Source organism: Ranitomeya variabilis, chromosome 4, assembly GCF_051348905.1.
Source record: "Ranitomeya variabilis isolate aRanVar5 chromosome 4, aRanVar5.hap1, whole genome shotgun sequence".
Taxonomy (NCBI): Eukaryota; Metazoa; Chordata; class Amphibia; order Anura; family Dendrobatidae; genus Ranitomeya; species Ranitomeya variabilis.
Window position 1 is genome coordinate 202,641,955 of NC_135235.1, and position 20,273 is coordinate 202,662,227.

The 20,273-nt window shown below is 41.7% G+C and overlaps 2 protein-coding genes and 1 long non-coding RNA gene across 3 annotated transcripts; all 3 read left to right on the plus strand.

Moving 5' to 3' along the window:
• Positions 1–3,710: 3,710 nt before the first annotated feature.
• Positions 3,711–5,895, plus strand: LOC143767771 (protein kinase C delta type-like). Its single transcript, XM_077256294.1, has 5 exons — positions 3,711–4,119; positions 4,752–5,005; positions 5,162–5,224; positions 5,393–5,851; positions 5,889–5,895. Exons 1-5 carry the CDS (start codon positions 3,751–3,753, stop codon positions 5,893–5,895), a joined length of 1,152 nt encoding a protein of 383 aa, XP_077112409.1. The 5' UTR covers positions 3,711–3,750.
• Positions 5,896–5,897: 2 nt separating this feature from the next.
• Positions 5,898–8,755, plus strand: LOC143768607 (uncharacterized). Its single transcript, XR_013213963.1, has 3 exons — positions 5,898–5,947; positions 6,069–6,112; positions 7,081–8,755. It is a non-coding gene; the product is annotated as an uncharacterized LOC143768607 (long non-coding RNA).
• Positions 8,756–12,910: 4,155 nt separating this feature from the next.
• On the plus strand, positions 12,911–17,128 carry LOC143768608 (protein kinase C delta type-like). Its single transcript, XM_077257243.1, has 6 exons — positions 12,911–13,341; positions 13,974–14,227; positions 14,384–14,446; positions 14,615–15,169; positions 15,291–15,334; positions 16,301–17,128. The coding sequence occupies exons 1-5, from the start codon at positions 12,973–12,975 to the stop codon at positions 15,313–15,315; spliced, it is 1,266 nt and encodes a 421-aa protein (XP_077113358.1). The 5' UTR covers positions 12,911–12,972; the 3' UTR covers positions 15,316–15,334; positions 16,301–17,128.
• The last annotated feature ends 3,145 nt before the right edge of the window (positions 17,129–20,273 follow it).

Below are 20,273 nucleotides of genomic sequence, written 5' to 3' on the forward strand. Positions count from 1 at the left end.
TAAAAATGAATGGAACAAGCTGTACATGTGACCCAAGTCTATCAGACATTGATGGTTCAAAAACGTGTTTTTAAAAAAAATCTAATTAAAGGTAATCGGTTTTATGTGGAGGATCCCAGATTATGGGAACAAAGACATAAAGAAAAGGAAAGGACAAAACAAGATGAAAGGGAGAACTTCCTATCAACCAGGGTGAGAAGATGGGAGATCTCTGACCAAGGATGCCAAATGTCAAAGATGTCTTTTGCTCTGTTTTCATTACCAGCTTTACTCTCCTCCATGCACATTAATACATTAACCCATAGAAGCCTGAAAGGTGGTGATAAAGATTTCAATAGTTTGGGAATCATTTGTTGCGTTGCAAGTATATAAGAACCTGGGGGCATGGACCATCAGGAATCATTTGGAGGTTAGTCAGGAGATCTAGTACCATAATAGACATATAGGAGATCAGGTACACCAGACATATAAAACTGAACCTGGAGCTGAAGCCCACCATCAACACAAGTGCCAGAATTACTTGAACATTTGATGTAATTTAGCAGGGATCTTGGACCATTGTTAAAGTTGAGTTCCTTTGTGTGTCCAACATTTCTTGGACCTTTCTTCACGGGTCCCGATATCAGTCCACTTTTGAATTGTGCTGCCTGTTATCAATATAATATTTTTGTTTGTATCCATGGCCAATACTTATCCATCTTCCACCATCCTTGGCACCCAACTACCTCATTTTGCAACTTTTATCTTACCGAAAGGTCCCTTCTTGGCCTTGGAACCTGATCAGAAAGTTCAGCTAGGATATGATCTACTATGCTTCATTAGAGTTGTGCCTAAACCCTACAACAACTCCTAAAGGTGAACACTAGTCTATGTTTCTGTGCCACCTTATTATTGTGAGATATACTAACTTAGAGGAGCACCATTGTTCTTTTTTATTTCTAGCAATAGATGGGTCTGTCGGCTTTGGGCACAAAGCTTCGTGACTTCTTTTTCAATTGAGTGAGATGTTCTCTATAGTAGGTCACCAAAAATATTTCTGTGCCCATTCCTCCAATTGTACTGCTCCAACTTCTTCTGATAGCCTTCTAATTCGAAGGTTGTTCCTCCTGTGTCTACCTTTGTTATCATTGAGGTGTATGACGATGTTGTTTGTAATTTGTGAAGAATGCTCCTGTGGACTGTCTTGTGTAAATCTTTGCCCAAAAAAGCCGGCAAGCTATTTTGTGATTTCTGTGGGATTCAAGAGCTTGGCTTGGAAACACTTAATCTGTCATTGTCAATCGCTCTACTTAGAGTCCATAAAAACGTCACCTATAGAAGTCCTTGAATTTAAGTAGTAAAAATCCAACTCAACAGGTGGATTCTTTCAGATGAGGTAGTAGAAGTTGGGCACAGGACCTGGTGATAGGTTGTCCTTCTTCTGTAGTGTCAAGTAGGCAAAAACATAGGGTGAACGGATCATTCAGATAACAGGAGCAACTTCTGGTAAGATACTGATGTCAAGGGCCCGCAGAGTGGGGGACACATAGTTTCACAGGAGCATTAGAAGATTATTCTATATCTAAGGGTACCGTCACACAGTGCCATTTTCATCGCTACGACGGCACGATTCATGACGTTCTAGCGATATCGTTACGATATCGTTGTGTCTGACACGCTACTGCGATCCGGATCCCCGCTGAGAATCGTACGTCGTAGCAGATCGTTTGAAACTTTCTTTCGTCGTCTAGTGTCCCGCTGTGGCGGCATGATTGCATCGTGTGACACAGGTTGTATACGATGTGCGCACAGTAACCAATGGCTTCTACATCGCAAATACGTCATGAAATTATCACTCCAGCGCCGTGTATTGCAAAGTGTGACCGCAGTCTACGACGCTGGAGCGATAATCATACGACGCTGCAACGTCACGAATCGTGCCGTCGTAGCGATGAAAATGGCACTGTGTGACGGTACCCTAAGAATTGTAGCTATACTATGGCTGTATTTGTGCTCCCTTTCCTTTTCGGTTTTCCCTCCCTATTCTTTCCCGTAATGGTACTTATCAGTTGAGAGTCAATGTTGTCTCAGCTGTGGTCCTCCACGACCAAGTTTTGGAAGATTCTGTTATTCGCGGAGGAAGAAGCATCTTTACCCTGATTGGTGAACTAGTGCTAGTGGCGGGAATATTTCTGCATAAAAGGCCCAGTTTTGCCAAAGTCCGGGGTGGTCCGTGCACAGCAAGTCACCAGTATCCTGCCGGCCCACCTTTTTTGTTGTGATGCCCATTATTTAGCTAAGGCTGGAAGGACTTGGTCCATTTTTGATCGTTACAGTTGATTATTTATTTGATTACTGACTGATGAATTTACTCTATGGTTTTTAATATTTATTGACTTATTAATTTATGTTTTAGGCAACCTTTAATAAACATTGTGAGCCTTTTCTTTATCCAAACTAACCTTGTCTAGTCTTTTTTTCATTAATATGTTAAAGGGAATCTGTCACCAGGTTTTTGTTACTTAATCTTATAGCAGCATAATGTAAAGACAGAGACCCTGATTCCAGTGATGTGTCACTTACTGAGCTGCTTGCTGTAGTTTTGATAAAAATCACTGTTTTATCAACAGGAAATTATCACTATAGGACTAGTAAATCTGCTGCCAGGTAGTCCTCCGTATTCATGAGCTCTATGTAGCCACACCCGACCACTGATTGGCAGCTTTCTGCCTATCCACAGTGTACACAGAAATTAAATTAATTGATTGTATTTTTGTTGGGTCTTGTGCCTTGGTGCTTGGGTGGGTGCAACCTAAATAAAGACCCGAGTGCCGGCCAAAAATGCGCAGTTAGAATATTGTCAACAAAAGAGAAACCAAGGATCGGACATCAAAATAAATATTAGGATATCTTTATAGTGAACGCCATCGAGAAAAAAGCAGAACAAATCCACAGACTACAAAAATCTATAAACACATCAACGTGCGCAAAATGACCGATCCAAGTCCCAAGTCATGGACAGAAAGGACAACCAACCCCATACTGACAATAAGAGCAGGAGGGCCCAGGAAAAATGCTCAATAAGTGCAAAAGACTCTAATATCAATGCAATAAAGGACGGAAAGAGAATTAGTAAAGCATTGCAGAAAATGGTCGGCAATACAGCGCCCTCAAAAAGTATTCACACCCCATGAACTTTAACACATTTATTCACGTTACACCAACAAACTGAAATGTTTTTTATTGGGAATTGATGTGAAACCAACACAAGGTAACAAGTGTTTGTGAAGAGTAAAGGAAATGATACACGGGTTCCTAAATAATAAAAAAATATAATCTCTAGTAACCACGATATATGAGAAATAATATTATAACATGAAAGATAAAAGGAATAATTATTTTTTAAATATACATTAGTAATGGGAAGAGCTAGGATTTTATAGTATGTTGTGTTTTTTATGTATTCTTGGCATATAATTACATCTCTGTGCATGTGGATAAAAAGAATGTATTCTGAAATTTAAAAAAACAGCACTGTAAGCCGCCATGAAGTTCTGTGCCGTTCCTCTGGACCCTAAACTGTCACCCATGATGCCCACATCTCAGTGTATAGGGCAGAGCAGGGCCAGGAGCCACTGCCTGGCAGGAGCCACCTGAGGGTTCCGTTACCTCTGACCTCTGGTCACCTGCACACGACCAACTGCCGTTTACTTTCAACTGTCGGCTGAAGTGATTGGACCGAGGTCTACAGGCGGGAAGAGATTACTGAGAATGGCGACTACTGGACGAGGAGAAAAGAGCAAGAAGAGGAGCGAGGAGAATAGGAAGAGAGAGGAGAAGAGGAAGAGAGAAGATGAGAGTGATACCACTGATGGATTCAGGAAGAAGAGAAGAGAGGAGAAGAGAGAGGAGAAGAGGAAGAGAGAAGAGAAGAAGAGAGAGACGAGGAAGAGAGAAGAGGTGAGTATTACCACTGCTGGTTTCAGGAAGAAGAGGAGAGAGGCCGAAGACAATGGATTGGAGGATGGAGAACCAACACCTGGATGCAGCAGAGACACCGAAACATCCAGCCCCTACGCCAGGCTTGACATGACCAACTTTGCCTTCCATAAAGTCTTGGGTAGAGGAAGCTTTGGGAAAGTAAGTTTCATATTTTTTTTTTAACAATCTATATTTGTCATTGTATCTCCATCTGTTATTTTCTGTAGATAGATATTCATTGACATCTTCTTCTATGGAATGGCTGACAAAACACACAGACGCTCCCCTGACCCCATGATTATTTCACAAATTGGATCATCTCATCACCATAGTTAGGTTTAGTGCTGCTGTAAACGGGTATTCTGATTCATTGAAGAGCTGATCTCTGGGATTACATCTGTGGGGAGTTGGGGTGACAGTTTGTTTCCATGTACTGGTCCATATATGATGCTATCAGGATACAATATATGCTTTGACCTTTATGTTTTTAAATCAGCTGCACATTCATAGAAGACCAATACTGAACCCCAACCAGCTCCAAATACCATCCAGTGTTTGTCCTATTTATTGCCATATGGTGATAATGGAATACCCCTTTAAGGCCTCTCCATAGAGCATACGTGGAGGAGACAGTGCATCACGCCAATAGCTTTGCATTGCTCTGCTATAAAGTCCAGGATACCAGCAGACTCACAAACCACTCAGGCCACCCGTTTCTTGTGCAATAGATGAACCAGCTGTTTTCCACCTCCCATACACATTTTCCAACCATAGTTTATTCCTTTCTTCAGGTGGTCCTGACATCAGTCCCCAGCCGAAACATCTATATGGCTGTGAAGATGATCAAGAAAAGGGAGGATAATGAGAACATCATTATGAGAGAGCGGCGGATACTCCTGGCGGCCCGAGACTGCCCATTCCTATGTCACCTGTATGCCGCACACCAGTCTCGGAAGCGTGCGTATTTCATCATGGAATATCTGTCCGGAGGCAGCCTCAAGGCTTTGATTGAGATGTATGGCTCTCTGAACATCGACAATGTAAGGTGAGAAAGAGGAAGAAATACCAAAAAGTGAGAGGAGGGGTGGAAATAAAAGCTGAGGTTGGGATGGAGCTGGGAAAGGACTGGCAGGGAATCTGGCCCAGGCAGGAAGGAGGTTCCAGCAATGACATTGATTCTACACTATGTTCTCTCCATCAGATTCTACACAGCAGAGATCGTATGTGGCCTCCAGTTCCTCCACGGACACAACATCGTCCACCGGTAAGCAGAACTTTCCTCCTTCTCTCTGTCCCCTTTACGTGCTAGTAATATTGCCCCCAACTTTCCTGGGCTCCTGTCTCCCTATTCCACCTGATCTTGCAATGACCCATTTTTCATCTCCTGTATCACTCGGCAGATTTCTTACTCTGATGTTTTTTTTAATTGCAGAGATATTAAGCCGGATAACATCATGTTGGATGCCGATGGCCACATCCGTATCATCGACCTTGGGCTTGCCCAAGATGGCGTCACCTCCTCCAATAACATCTCTGGAGAGACGGGCACTTTCCATTTCATGGCCCCAGAGGTGCTTCGCAAAAGAGGATATGGTACAGCAGTGGATTGGTGGAGCCTGGGGATTGTGGTGTCCCAGATGGCAACAGGACACTCCCCATTTTACACCGGCTCCGTCAGCAAAATGGCTTACAGAGCTATTACCAAAGGAGAGCCTGAAATTCCATCTTGGCTTGATGCTGACATGCAAGATCTTATCAAGAAGCTGCTGTGCAAAAAGCCTCAGAAGCGATTGGGTGTGTGCGGGAACATCCGAGAGCATCCATTCTTTACCACCATCGGCTGGGAGGATCTGGAGGAAAGGAGAGCCAAGCCGCCATTCATACCATTCAGGCAAGTTCTGGAGAAACATCTTATGCAGTGGCCAGAGGAAATGAAAGCCCTTAACCCCATGGCCGGCTTCAATTATGTGTCACCCAGCTGGGCCCGGTAAGATCATCCTTCTCGGAGAATAAATCCCATCAAATGTCCTTCTCAGCTTGTGGCCATTATCACCGTCCTTGTCTTCTCCCAGTGTTTCTGCCAATCACCGTGTCTCTGTTATTCTTAGGTTGATGAGAAGATCTGGGCTGTGAAACCTTCCAAGACCATCAGGTGAGTGGCCGCTGTACACACAGGACACCGATTATACCCATACATCATATCTGATGTTTCATAGGGGAATGGTTCATTATGATGACCATTCCTCTATGATAACAGAAGTGTAAGGAGGTTGCTTTCCCTGCTCCTTACATGGAACCACTTAGTCAGACAGCTGGGTTGTTGGGGGGAAGACTTTCTGCCCTGGGCACAAGGGACCATGTGACTGCTGGAGACAGAGAAGAAGAGAGAGGGGTGTGGTCAGAAAAGAGCGGGAGAGCAGAGTGCGCGAGACAGAAGGGACAGCGCGCCAGAGAGAGAGCAGGCTACAGCGCCGCGCTCCCCGAAAGAGAGTGCTCTCCGTGAGGGCACTGAGGCTGAGATACCAGCCGTAGTGAAGGCTGGATGTGAAAGTGTGGACTTGGAAGCCTCTGTAATCAGAGAAGAGGTATCCCCTCACAGTGACCTGAGCGCGCAGCCCCGGTGACCGCAGTGACAAGCCAGGGCCCCTGAGTGTGACAAGTAAACTGCTCAGTGTGTGTGTAGCATTGCTACTGTAGAAAGACTGCCAGGCTAATATACAGAGACTGTGCAGCAGAGTGGCTGTGTTGCTTCCTGCTTCCAGCTTCACTGGGAGAAAAGACTGCAAAGACTTAACCCCGGAGTCTCCAGTTCCCAGGAGACAGAGGAGAGACTTCAGGATCTCAAGCACTGCTGGTGACTGTACCCACTTGGAATAAGGACCCTACAGTCAGGACCTCCCTGGACTGATAAGTTACAAGAACACTCATTAACCATTTACTGTTTGCTTTATCTCTATTAACCCCCTGTTTACTCCTTGCGAGGAGAATCTTACTCCTGATAATAAATTCCCCTCAACAGTTGGTCTGTCTGCTCCGTGGTGACATACTCAACCCTGCACTCTATTAAAGAAGATCCAGTAGATAGAAGTTGTTGAAAAGTCTTTCTTTTATGTCTTGCAGAATGAGCCTGTACCAACTGCCAAGAACTTTGTGTCTCCAGACCCGTACCTGAGATCTCTGCTGCTGTTTGTCACCTCGGCTGCCCTAGAACATCATGTCTCTCCATAACATCTTCATGTAGGACCACTGCCATTGTGTCGCTGCACCAGCCCAATCCTGGGCTGCTTCTTCACATCACTCCAACCCAAAGATCTTCTGTGCCATCGGGAGTGGCCTGTGCTTAGTGTCCATCTGGTGAGTTCAGGAATAATAGTCTAATATGGGCCATTATCCCTGAACTCACCTCAGCACAGGCTAGGTAAATATTTCACCCATAACCCATCACATCCACATCACCCACACTACATGATAGATATAGGTCCACACTACACGATAGGTATAGGCCCACACTACATGATAGGTATAGGCCCCCACACATAGACATATAGCATGTAGTTAGAGATTTCGGCTTTTGATCCTGGGATTTAATCTGATCGCCATATTTGGGGTCAGGAAGGAATTTTTCCCCCTAATATGAGGACAATTGGCTCATTCCTCATGGGGGTTTTCGCCTTCCTCTGGATCTACACGGCCTTAAATAGGTTTAGTACAATATATTAATAAGTAGATTCCCACATAAGTAGTCCAAAAAAGTTTAAAAAAATAAATAAATCAGAAATAGTTTATTTTACACAAAACAAAAACATTCTAAATAACAATTAAGTAAAATATTTTTAAAAAAGTCTCACTTCCACACTTTACAGATTAGGCTCGAGCCTTTGATCCTGGGATTTAATCTGATCGCCATATTTGGGGTCAGGAAGGAATTTTTCCTCCGTCACGAGAATAATTGGCCCATTTCTCACGTGGGGTTTTCGCCTTCCTCTGGATCAACACGGCCCATAGATAGGTTTAGAAATTAGAATATAGAAGTAGTTTCTTATGTTTATTAAAAAAAAAATTAAAAAAAAAATATATAGAATTTCTTTTTGGGTTTAAAAAAAAAATAGTTAACATAAATATAAAAACAAATTAGTCCAAAAATAGAAAATTTCTAAATAAAAAACTACACTTGAGGCATGACATATTAGCTATGAGCCCTTGATCCTGGGATTTATTCTGACCGCCATGTTTTATTTGGGGTCAGGAAGGAATTTTCCCCCCTGATATGAGGATAATTGGCCGATTCCTCACAGGGGGTTTTCGCCTTCCTCTGGATCAACACGGCCCATAGATAGGTTTAGTAAAATAGAATAAATAAGTAGTTTCTTATGTTTGTAATAAAAAATATATAATTTATGTAAAATAATAATACAATATTTTTGATTTACAATAATTTATTTGACACAAATATAAACGTAAATTAGTCCAAAAATAGAAATTACTTTTATATTTTTATATAATAAACATTTATATAATAATAATAATATAATAATAATTTTAAATAATATATATTTTTTAAATTAAACGTACATATACACATTAGCTATAAGCCCTTGATCCTGGGATTTATTCTGACCGCCATATTTTATTTGGGGTCAGGAAGGAATTTTCCCCCCTGATATGAGGATAATTGGCCGATTCCTCACAGGGGGTTTTCGCCTTCCTCTGGATCAACATGGCCCATAAATAGGATTATTCTGATAGAGTAATAATTTACACATGTACATAATAATAAAATATATAATAATTTATAACCCCGTCTATAAATAAAATCTCTTTTCCCCTACATCGTTGTTTTTGTCCTTATTTAATTCGACGTCCATGTAGTGAATGTGGGTTTAGCCCCTGACTCTTATTCTCCAGCACTATGGACCTTGATGGGGTCGTCCAGTCTCATGTAATGTTTCTCCATATGGGTCAGAGGTAAAGCCCCAATGTGCTGTGAATAAAGACCAAATTGATCCCTTCTACACAAACCTCCTGCAGTAAGTGAGTACCCGACAGCAAATGCTGAATTTCCCTACAGCACCTCCAAAGGAGAAATTAGGTATTACACATTGTCCTCTGTGGACAGGTGTCTTTTATACTGATAACAAGTTCAAGCAGGTGCTATTACTACAGGTAATGAGTGGAGGACAGAGGAGAAGTTACAGGTCTGTGAGAGTCAGAAATCTTGCATGTTTTTAGGTGACCAAATACTTATTTTCCACCACAATTTGCAAAATAAATCTTGCTAAATCAGACAAGGTGATTTTCTGGATTTGTTTTCTCATTTTGACTCTCATAGTTGTGGTCTACCTATGGTGTCAATTACAGGCCTTTCTCATCTTTTTAAGTGGGAGAACTTGCACAATTGGTGGCTGACCAAATACTTTTTTTCCCACTGTATCTTCAGTGTGGTCCCATGAAAAGATATAATAAAATATTAACAAAAATGTGAGGGGTGTACTCACTTTTGTGATATACTGTAATTATTAAGTTACATACACAATGTATGCATGTTTTCTACAATTTAGCAATGCATTGATGTCAGAGATCGAGCGTTGACTGTGCATTCATGGTACTTTCAATTTATTTCTATGAATACACCGAAAACAATAATTTTCAGATCTGCCATAAAAATGAATGGAACAAGCTGTACATGTGACCCAAGTCTATCAGACATTGATGGTTCAAAAACGTGTTTTTAAAAAAAATCTAATTAAAGGTAATCGGTTTTATGTGGAAGATCCCAGATTATGGGAACAAAGACATAAAGAAAAGGAAAGGACAAAACAAGATGAAAGGGAGAACTTCCTATCAACCAGGGTGAGAAGATGGGAGAAGATCTCTGACCAAGGATGCCAAATGTCAAAGATGTCTTTTGCTCTGTTTTCATTACCAGCTTTACTCTCCTCCATGCACATTAATACATTAACCCATAGAAGCCTGAAAGGTGGTGATAAAGATTTCAATAGTTTGGGAATCATTTGTTGCGTTGCAAGTATATAAGAACCTGGGGGCATGGACCATCAGGAATCATTTGGAGGTTAGTCAGGAGATCTAGTACCATAATAGACATATAGGAGATCAGGTACACCAGACATATAAAACTGAACCTGGAGCTGAAGCCCACCATCAACACAAGTGCCAGAATTACTTGAACATTTGATGTAATTTAGCAGGGATCTTGGACCATTGTTAAAGTTGAGTTCCTTTGTGTGTCCAACATTTCTTGGACCTTTCTTCACGGGTCCCGATATCAGTCCACTTTTGAATTGTGCTGCCTGTTATCAATATAATATTTTTGTTTGTATCCATGGCCAATACTTATCCATCTTCCACCATCCTTGGCACCCAACTACCTCATTTTGCAACTTTTATCTTACCGAAAGGTCCCTTCTTGGCCTTGGAACCTGATCAGAAAGTTCAGCTAGGATATGATCTACTATGCTTCATTAGAGTTGTGCCTAAACCCTACAACAACTCCTAAAGGTGAACACTAGTCTATGTTTCTGTGCCACCTTATTATTGTGAGATATACTAACTTAGAGGAGCACCATTGTTCTTTTTTATTTCTAGCAATAGATGGGTCTGTCGGCTTTGGGCACAAAGCTTCGTGACTTCTTTTTCAATTGAGTGAGATGTTCTCTATAGTAGGTCACCAAAAATATTTCTGTGCCCATTCCTCCAATTGTACTGCTCCAACTTCTTCTGATAGCCTTCTAATTCGAAGGTTGTTCCTCGTGTGTCTACCTTTGTTATCATTGAGGTGTATGACGATGTTGTTTGTAATTTGTGAAGAATGCTCCTGTGGACTGTCTTGTGTAAATCTTTGCCCAAAAAAGCCGGCAAGCTATTTTGTGATTTCTGTGGGATTCAAGAGCTTGGCTTGGAAACACTTAATCTGTCATTGTCAATCGCTCTACTTAGAGTCCATAAAAACGTCACCTATAGAAGTCCTTGAATTTAAGTAGTAAAAATCCAACTCAACAGGTGGATTCTTTCAGATGAGGTAGTAGAAGTTGGGCACAGGACCTGGTGATAGGTTGTCCTTCTTCTGTAGTGTCAAGTAGGCAAAAACATAGGGTGAACGGATCATTCAGATAACAGGAGCAACTTCTGGTAAGATACTGATGTCAAGGGCCCGCAGAGTGGGGGACACATAGTTTCACAGGAGCATTAGAAGATTATTCTATATCTAATTGTAGCTATACTATGGCTGTATTTGTGCTCCCTTTCCTTTTCGGTTTTCCCTCCCTATTCTTTCCCGTAATTGTACTTATCAGTTGAGAGTCAATGTTGTCTCAGCTGTGGTCCTCCACGACCAAGTTTTGGAAGATTCTGTTATTCGCGGAGGAAGAAGCATCTTTACCCTGATTGGTGAACTAGTGCTAGTGGCGGGAATATTTCTGCATAAAAGGCCCAGTTTTGCCAAAGTCCGGGGTGGTCCGTGCACAGCAAGTCACCAGTATCCTGCCGGCCCACCTTTTTTGTTGTGATGCCCATTATTTAGCTAAGGCTGGAAGGACTTGGTCCATTTTTGATCGTTACAGTTGATTATTTATTTGATTACTGACTGATGAATTTACTCTATGGTTTTTAATATTTATTGACTTATTAATTTATGTTTTAAGCAACCTTTAATAAACATTGTGAGCCTTTTCTTTATCCAAACTAACCTTGTCTAGTCTTTTTTTCATTAATATGTTAAAGGGAATCTGTCAACAGGTTTTTGTTACTTAATCTTATAGCAGCATAATGTAAAGACAGAGACCCTGATTCCAGTGATGTGTCACTTACTGAGCTGCTTGCTGTAGTTTTGATAAAAATCACTGTTTTATCAACAGGAGATTATCACTATAGGACTAGTAAATCTGCTGCCAGGTAGTCCTCCGTATTCATGAGCTCTATGTAGCCACACCCGACCACTGATTGGCAGCTTTCTGCCTATCCACAGTGTACACAGAAATTAAATTAATTGATTGTATTTTTGTTGGGTCTTGTGCCTTGGTGCTTGGGTGGGTGCAACCTAAATAAAGACCCGAGTGCCGGCCAAAAATGCGCAGTTAGAATATTGTCAACAAAAGAGAAACCAAGGATCGGACATCAAAATAAATATTAGGATATCTTTATAGTGAACGCCATCGAGAAAAAAGCAGAACAAATCCACAGACTACAAAAATCTATAAACACATCAACGTGCGCAAAATGACCGATCCAAGTCCCAAGTCATGGACAGAAAGGACAACCAACCCCATACTGACAATAAGAGCAGGAGGGCCCAGGAAAAATGCTCAATAAGTGCAAAAGACTCTAATATCAATGCAATAAAGGACTGAAAGAGAAATAGTAAAGCACTGCAGAAAATGGTCGGCAATACAGCGCCCTGAAAAAGTATTCACACCCCATGAACTTTAACACATTTATTCACGTTACACCAACAAACTGAAATGTTTTTTATTGGGAATTGATGTGAAACCAACACAAGGTAACAAGTGTTTGTGAAGAGTAAAGGAAATGATACACGGGTTCCTAAATAATTTAAAAATATAATCTCTAGTAACCGCGATATATGAGAAATAATATTATAACATGAAAGATAAAAGGAATAATTATTTTTTAAATATACATTAGTAATGGGAAGAGCTAGGATTTTATAGTATGTTGTGTTTTTTATGTATTCTTGGCATATAATTACATCTCTGTGCATGTGGATAAAAAGAATGTATTCTGAAATTTAAAAAAACAGCACTGTAAGCCGCCATGAAGTTCTGTGCCGTTCCTCTGGACCCTAAACTGTCACCCATGATGCCCACATCTCAGTGTATAGAGCAGAGCAGGGCCAGGAGCCACTGCCTGTCAGGAGCCACCTGAGGGTTTCGTCACCTCTGACCTCTGGTCACCTGCACACGACCAACTGCCGTTTACTTTCAACTGTCGGCTGAAGTGATTGGACCGAGGTCTACAGGCGGGAAGAGAATACTGAGAATGGCGACTACTGGACGAGGAGAAAAGAGCAAGAAGAGGAGCGAGGAGAATAGGAAGAGAGAGGAGAAGAGGAAGAGAGAAGATGAGAGTGATACCACTGATGGATTCAGGAAGAAGAGAAGAGAGGAGAAGAGAGAGGAGAAGAGGAAGAGAGAAGAGAAGAAGAGAGAGAAGAAGAAGAGAGAAGAGGTGAGTATTACCACTGCTGGTTTCAGGAAGAAGAGGAGAGAGGCCGAAGACAATGGATTGGAGGATGGAGAACCAACACCTGGATGCAGCAGAGACACCGGAACATCCAGCCCCTACGCCAGGCTTGACATGACCAACTTTGCCTTCCATAAAATCTTGGGTAGAGGAAGCTTTGGGAAAGTAAGTTTCATATTTTTTTTTTAACAATCTATATTTGTCATTGTATCTCCATCTGTTATTTTCTGTAGATAGATATTCATTGACATCTTCTTCTACGGAATGGCTGACAAAACACACAGACGCTCGAATGACCCCATGATTATTTCACAAATTGGATCATCTCATCACCATAGTTAGGTTTAGTGCTGCTGTAAACGGGTATTCTGATTCATTGAAGAGCTGATCTCTGGGATTACATCTGTGGGGAGTTGGGGTGACAGTTTGTTTCCATGTACTGGTCCATGTATGATGCTATCAGGATACAATATATGCTTTGACCTTTATGTTTTTAAATCAGCTGCACATTCATAGAAGACCAATACTGAACCCCAACCAGCTCCAAATACCATCCAGTGTTTGTCCTATTTATTGCCATATGGTGATAATGGAATACCCCTTTAAGGCCTCTCCATAGAGCATACGTGGAGGAGACAGTGCATCACGCCAATAGCTTTGCATTGCTCTGCTATAAAGTCCAGGACACCAGCAGACTCACAAACCACTCAGGCCACCCGTTTCTTGTGCAATAGATGAACCAGCTGTTTTCCACCTCCCATACACATTTTCCAACCATAGTTTATTCCTTTCTTCAGGTGGTCCTGACATCAGTCCCCAGCCGAAACATCTATATGGCTGTGAAGATGATCAAGAAAAGGGAGGATAATGAGAACATCATTATGAGAGAGCGGCGGATACTCCTGGCGGCCCGAGACTGCCCATTCCTATGTCACCTGTATGCCGCACACCAGTCTCGGAAGCGTGCGTATTTCATCATGGAATATCTGTCCGGAGGCAGCCTCAAGGCTTTGATTGAGATGTATGGCTCTCTGAACATCGACAATGTAAGGTGAGAAAGAGGAAGAAATACCAAAAAGTGAGAGGAGGGGTGGAAATAAAAGCTGAGGTTGGGATGGAGCTGGGAAAGGACTGGCAGGGAATCTGGCCCAGGCAGGAAGGAGGTTCCAGCAATGACATTGATTCTACACTATGTTCTCTCCATCAGATTCTACACAGCAGAGATCGTATGTGGCCTCCAGTTCCTCCACGGACACAACATCGTCCACCGGTAAGCAGAACTTTCCTCCTTCTCTCTGTCCCCTTTACGTGCTAGTAATATTGCCCCCAACTTTCCTGGGCTCCTGTCTCCCTATTCCACCTGATCTTGCAATGACCCATTTTCCATCTCCTGTATCACTCGGCAGATTTCTTACTCTGATGTTTTTTTTAATTGCAGAGATATTAAGCCGGATAACATCATGTTGGATGCCGATGGCCACATCCGTATCATCGACCTTGGGCTTGCCCAAGATGGCGTCACCTCCTCCAATAACATCTCTGGAGAGACGGGCACTTTCCATTTCATGGCCCCAGAGGTGCTTCGCAAAAGAGGATATGGTACAGCAGTGGATTGGTGGAGCCTGGGGATTGTGGTGTCCCAGATGGCAACAGGACACTCCCCATTTTACACCGGCTCCGTCAGCAAAATGGCTTACAGAGCTATTACCAAAGGAGAGCCTGAAATTCCATCTTGGCTTGATGCTGACATGCAAGATCTTATCAAGAAGCTGCTGTGCAAAAAGCCTCAGAAGCGATTGGGTGTGTGCGGGAACATCCGAGAGCATCCATTCTTTACCACCATCGGCTGGGAGGATCTGGAGGAAAGGAGAGCCAAGCCGCCATTCATACCATTCAGGCCAGTTCTGGAGAAACATCTTATGCAGTGGCCAGAGGAAAAGAAAGCCCTTAACCCCATGGCCGGCTTCAATTATGTGTCACCCAGCTGGGCCCGGTAAGATCATCCTTCTCGGAGAATAAATCCCATCAAATGTCCTTCTCAGCTTGTGGCCATTATCACCGTCCTTGTCTTCTCCCAGTGTTTCTGTCAATCACCGTGTCTCTGTTATTCTTAGGTTGATGAGAAGATCTGGGCTGTGAAACCTTCCAAGACCATCAGGTGAGTGGCCGCTGTACACACAGGACACCGATTATACCCATACATCATATCTGATGTTTCATAGGGGAATGGTTCATTATGATGACCATTCCTCTATGATAACAGAAGTGTAAGGAGGTTGCTTTCCCTGCTCCTTACATGGAACCACTTAGTCAGACAGCTGGGTTGTTGGGGGGAAGACTTTCTGCCCTGGGCACAAGGGACCATGTGACTGCTGGAGACAGAGAAGAAGAGAGAGGGGTGTGGTCAGAAAAGAGCGGGAGAGCAGAGTGCGCGAGACAGAAGGGACAGCGCGCCAGAGAGAGAGCAGGCTACAGCGCCGCGCTCCCCGAAAGAGAGTGCTCTCCGTGAGGGCACTGAGGCTGAGATACCAGCCGTAGTGAAGGCTGGATGTGAAAGTGTGGACTTGGAAGCCTCTGTAATCAGAGAAGAGGTATCCCCTCACAGTGACCTGAGCGCGCAGCCCCGGTGACCGCAGTGACAAGCCAGGGCCCCTGAGTGTGACAAGTAAACTGCTCAGTGTGTGTAGCATTGCTACTGTAGAAAGACTGCCAGGCTAATATACAGAGACTGTGCAGCAGAGTGGCTGTGTTGCTTCCTGCTTCCAGCTTCACTGGGAGAAAAGACTGCAAAGACTTAACCCCGGAGTCTCCAGTTCCCAGGAGACAGAGGAGAGACTTCAGGATCTCAAGCACTGCTGGTGACTGTACCCACTTGGAATAAGGACCCTACAGTCAGGACCTCCCTGGACTGATAAGTTACAAGAACACTCATTAACCATTTACTGTTTGCTTTATCTCTATTAACCCCCTGTTTACTCCTTGCGAGGAGAATCTTACTCCTGATAATAAATTCCCCTCAACAGTTGGTCTGTCTGCTCCGTGGTGACATACTCAACCCTGCACTCTATTACAGAAGATCCAGTAGATAGAAGTTGTTGAAAAGTCTTTCTTTTATGTCTTGCAGAATGAGCCTGTACCAACTGCCAAGAACTTTGTGTCTCCAGACCCGTACCTGAGATCTCTGCTGCTGTTTGTCACCTCGGCTGCCCTAGAACATCATGTCTCTCCATAACATCTTCATGTAGGACCACTGCCATTGTGTCGCTGCACCAGCCCAATCCTGGGCTGCTTCTTCACATCACTCCAACCCGAAGATCTTCTGTGCCATCGGGAGTGGCCTGTGCTTAGTGTCCATCTGGTGAGTTCAGGAATAATAGTCTAATATGGGCCATTATCCCTGAACTCACCTCAGCACAGGCTAGGTAAATATTTCACCCATAACCCATCACATCCACATCACCCACACTACATGATAGATATAGGTCCACACTACACGATAGGTATAGGCCCACACTACATGATAGGTATAGGCCCCCACACATAGACATATAGCATGTAGTTAGAGATTTCGGCTTTTGATCCTGGGATTTAATCTGATCGCCATATTTGGGGTCAGGAAGGAATTTTTCCCCCTAATATGAGGACAATTGGCTCATTCCTCATGGGGGTTTTCGCCTTCCTCTGGATCTACACGGCCTTAAATAGGTTTAGTACAATATATTAATAAGTAGATTCCCACATAAGTAGTCCAAAAAAGTTTAAAAAAATAAATAAATCAGAAATAGTTTATTTTACACAAAACAAAAACATTCTAAATAACAATTAAGTAAAATATTTTTTAAAAAGTCTCACTTCCACACTTTACAGATTAGGCTCGAGCCTTTGATCCTGGGATTTAATCTGATCGCCATATTTGGGGTCAGGAAGGAATTTTTCCTCCGTCACGAGAATAATTGGCCCATTTCTCACATGGGGTTTTCGCCTTCCTCTGGATCAACACGGCCCATAGATAGGTTTAGAAATTAGAATATAGAAGTAGTTTCTTATGTTTATTAAAAAAAATAAAAAAATAAAAAATAAATAGAATTTCTTTTTGGGTTTAAAAAAAAAATAGTTAACATAAATATAAAAACAAATTAGTCCAAAAATAGAAAATTTCTAAATAAAAAACTACACTTGAGGCATGACATATTAGCTATGAGCCCTTGATCCTGGGATTTATTCTGACCGCCATGTTTTATTTGGGGTCAGGAAGGAATTTTCCCCCCTGATATGAGGATAATTGGCCGATTCCTCACAGGGGGTTTTCGCCTTCCTCTGGATCAACACGGCCCATAGATAGGTTTAGTAAAATAGAATAAATAAGTAGTTTCTTATGTTTGTAATAAAAAATATATAATTTATGTAAAATAATAATACAATATTTTTGATTTACAATAATTTATTTGACACAAATATAAACGTAAATTAGTCCAAAAATAGAAATTACTTTTATATTTTTATATAATAAACATTTATATAATAATAATAATATAATAATAATTTTAAATAATATATATTTTTTAAATTAAACGTACATATACACATTAGCTATAAGCCCTTGATCCTGGGATTTATTCTGACCGCCATATTTTATTTGGGGTCAGGAAGGAATTTTCCCCCCTGATATGAGGATAATTGGCCGATTCCTCACAGGGGGTTTTCGCCTTCCTCTGGATCAACATGGCCCATAAATAGGATTATTCTGATAGAGTAATAATTTACACATGTACATAATAATAAAATATATAATAATTTATAACCCCGTCTATAAATAAAATCTCTTTTCCCCTACATCGTTGTTTTTGTCCTTATTTAATTCGACGTCCATGTAGTGAATGTGGGTTTAGCCCCTGACTCTTATTCTCCAGCACTATGGACCTTGATGGGGTCGTCCAGTCTCATGTAAGGTTTCTCCATATGGGTCAGAGGTAAAGCCCCAATGTGCTGTGAATAAAGACCAAATTGATCCCTTCTACACAAACCTCCTGCAGTAAGTGAGTACCCGACAGCAAATGCTGAATTTCCCTACAGCACCTCCAAAGGAGAAATTAGGTATTACACATTGTCCTCTGTGGACAGGTGTCTTTTATACTGATAACAAGTTCAAGCAGGTGCTATTACTACAGGTAATGAGTGGAGGACAGAGGAGAAGTTACAGGTCTGTGAGAGTCAGAAATCTTGCATGTTTTTAGGTGACCAAATACTTATTTTCCACCACAATTTGCAAAATAAATCTTGCTAAATCAGACAAGGTGATTTTCTGGATTTGTTTTCTCATTTTGACTCTCATAGTTGTGGTCTACCTATGGTGTCAATTACAGGCCTCTCTCATCTTTTTAAGTGGGAGAACTTGCACAATTGGTGGCTGACCAAATACTTTTTTTCCCCACTGTATCTTCAGTGTGGTCCCATGAAAAGATATAATAAAATATTAACAAAAATGTGAGGGGTGTACTCACTTTTGTGATATACTGTAATTATTAAGTTACATACACAATGTATGCATGTTTTCTACAATTTTGCAATTCATTGATGTCAGAGATCGAGCGTTGACTGTGCATTCATGGTACTTTCAATTTATTTCTATGAATACACCGAAAACAATAATTTTCAGATCTGCCATAAAAATGAATGGAACAAGCTGTACATGTGACCCAAGTCTATCAGACATTGATGGTTCAAAAACGTGTTTTTAAAAAAAATCTAATTAAAGGTAATCGGTTTTATGTGGAGGATCCCAGATTTTGGGACAAAGACATAAAGAAAAGGAAAGGACAAAACAAGATGAAAGGGAGAACTTCCTATCAACCAGGGTGAGAAGATGGGAGAAGATCTCTGACCAAGGATGCCAAATGTCAAAGATGTCTTTTGCTCTGTTTTCATTACCAGCTTTACTCTCCTCCATGCACATTAATACATTAACCCATAGAAGCCTGAAAGGTGGTGATAAAGATTTCAATAGTTTGGGAATCATTTGTTGCGTTGCAAGTATATAAGAACCTGGGGGCATGGACCATCAGGAATCATTTGGAGGTTAGTCAGGAGATCTAGTACCATAATAGACATATAGGAGATCAGGTACACCAGACATATAAAACTGAACCTGGAGCTGAAGCCCACCATCAACACAAGTGCCAGAATTACTTGAACATTTGATGTAATTTAGCAGGGATCTTGGACCATTGTTAAAGTTGAGTTCCTTTGTGTGTCCAACATTTCTTGGACCTTTCTTCACGGGTCCCGATATCAGTCCACTTTTGAATTGTGCTGCCTGTTATCAATATAATATTTTTGTTTGTATCCATGGCCAATACTTATCCATCTTCCACCATCCTTGGCACCCAACTACCTCATTTTGCAACTTTTATCTTACCGAAAGGTCCCTTCTTGGCCTTGGAACCTGATCAGAAAGTTCAGCTAGGATATGATCTACTATGCTTCATTAGAGTTGTGCCTAAACCCTACAACAACTCCTAAAGGTGAACACTAGTCTATGTTTCTGTGCCACCTTATTATTGTGAGATATACTAACTTAGAGGAGCACCATTGTTCTTTTTTATTTCTAGCAATAGATGGGTCTGTCGGCTTTGGGCACAAAGCTTCTTGACTTCTTTTTCAATTGAGTGAGATGTTCTCTATAGTAGGTCACCAAAAATATTTCTGTGCCCATTCCTCCAATTGTACTGCTCCAACTTCTTCTGATAGCCTTCTAATTCGAAGGTTGTTCCTCCTGTGTCTACCTTTGTTATCATTGAGGTGTATGACGATGTTGTTTGTAATTTGTGAAGAATGCTCCTGTGGACTGTCTTGTGTAAATCTTTGCCCAAAAAAGCCGGCAAGCTATTTTGTGATTTCTGTGGGATTCAAGAGCTTGGCTTGGAAACACTTAATCTGTCATTGTCAATCGCTCTACTTAGAGTCCATAAAAACGTCACCTATAGAAGTCCTTGAATTTAAGTAGTAAAAATCCAACTCAACAGGTGGATTCTTTCAGATGAGGTAGTAGAAGTTGGGCACAGGACCTGGTGATAGGTTGTCCTTCTTCTGTAGTGTCA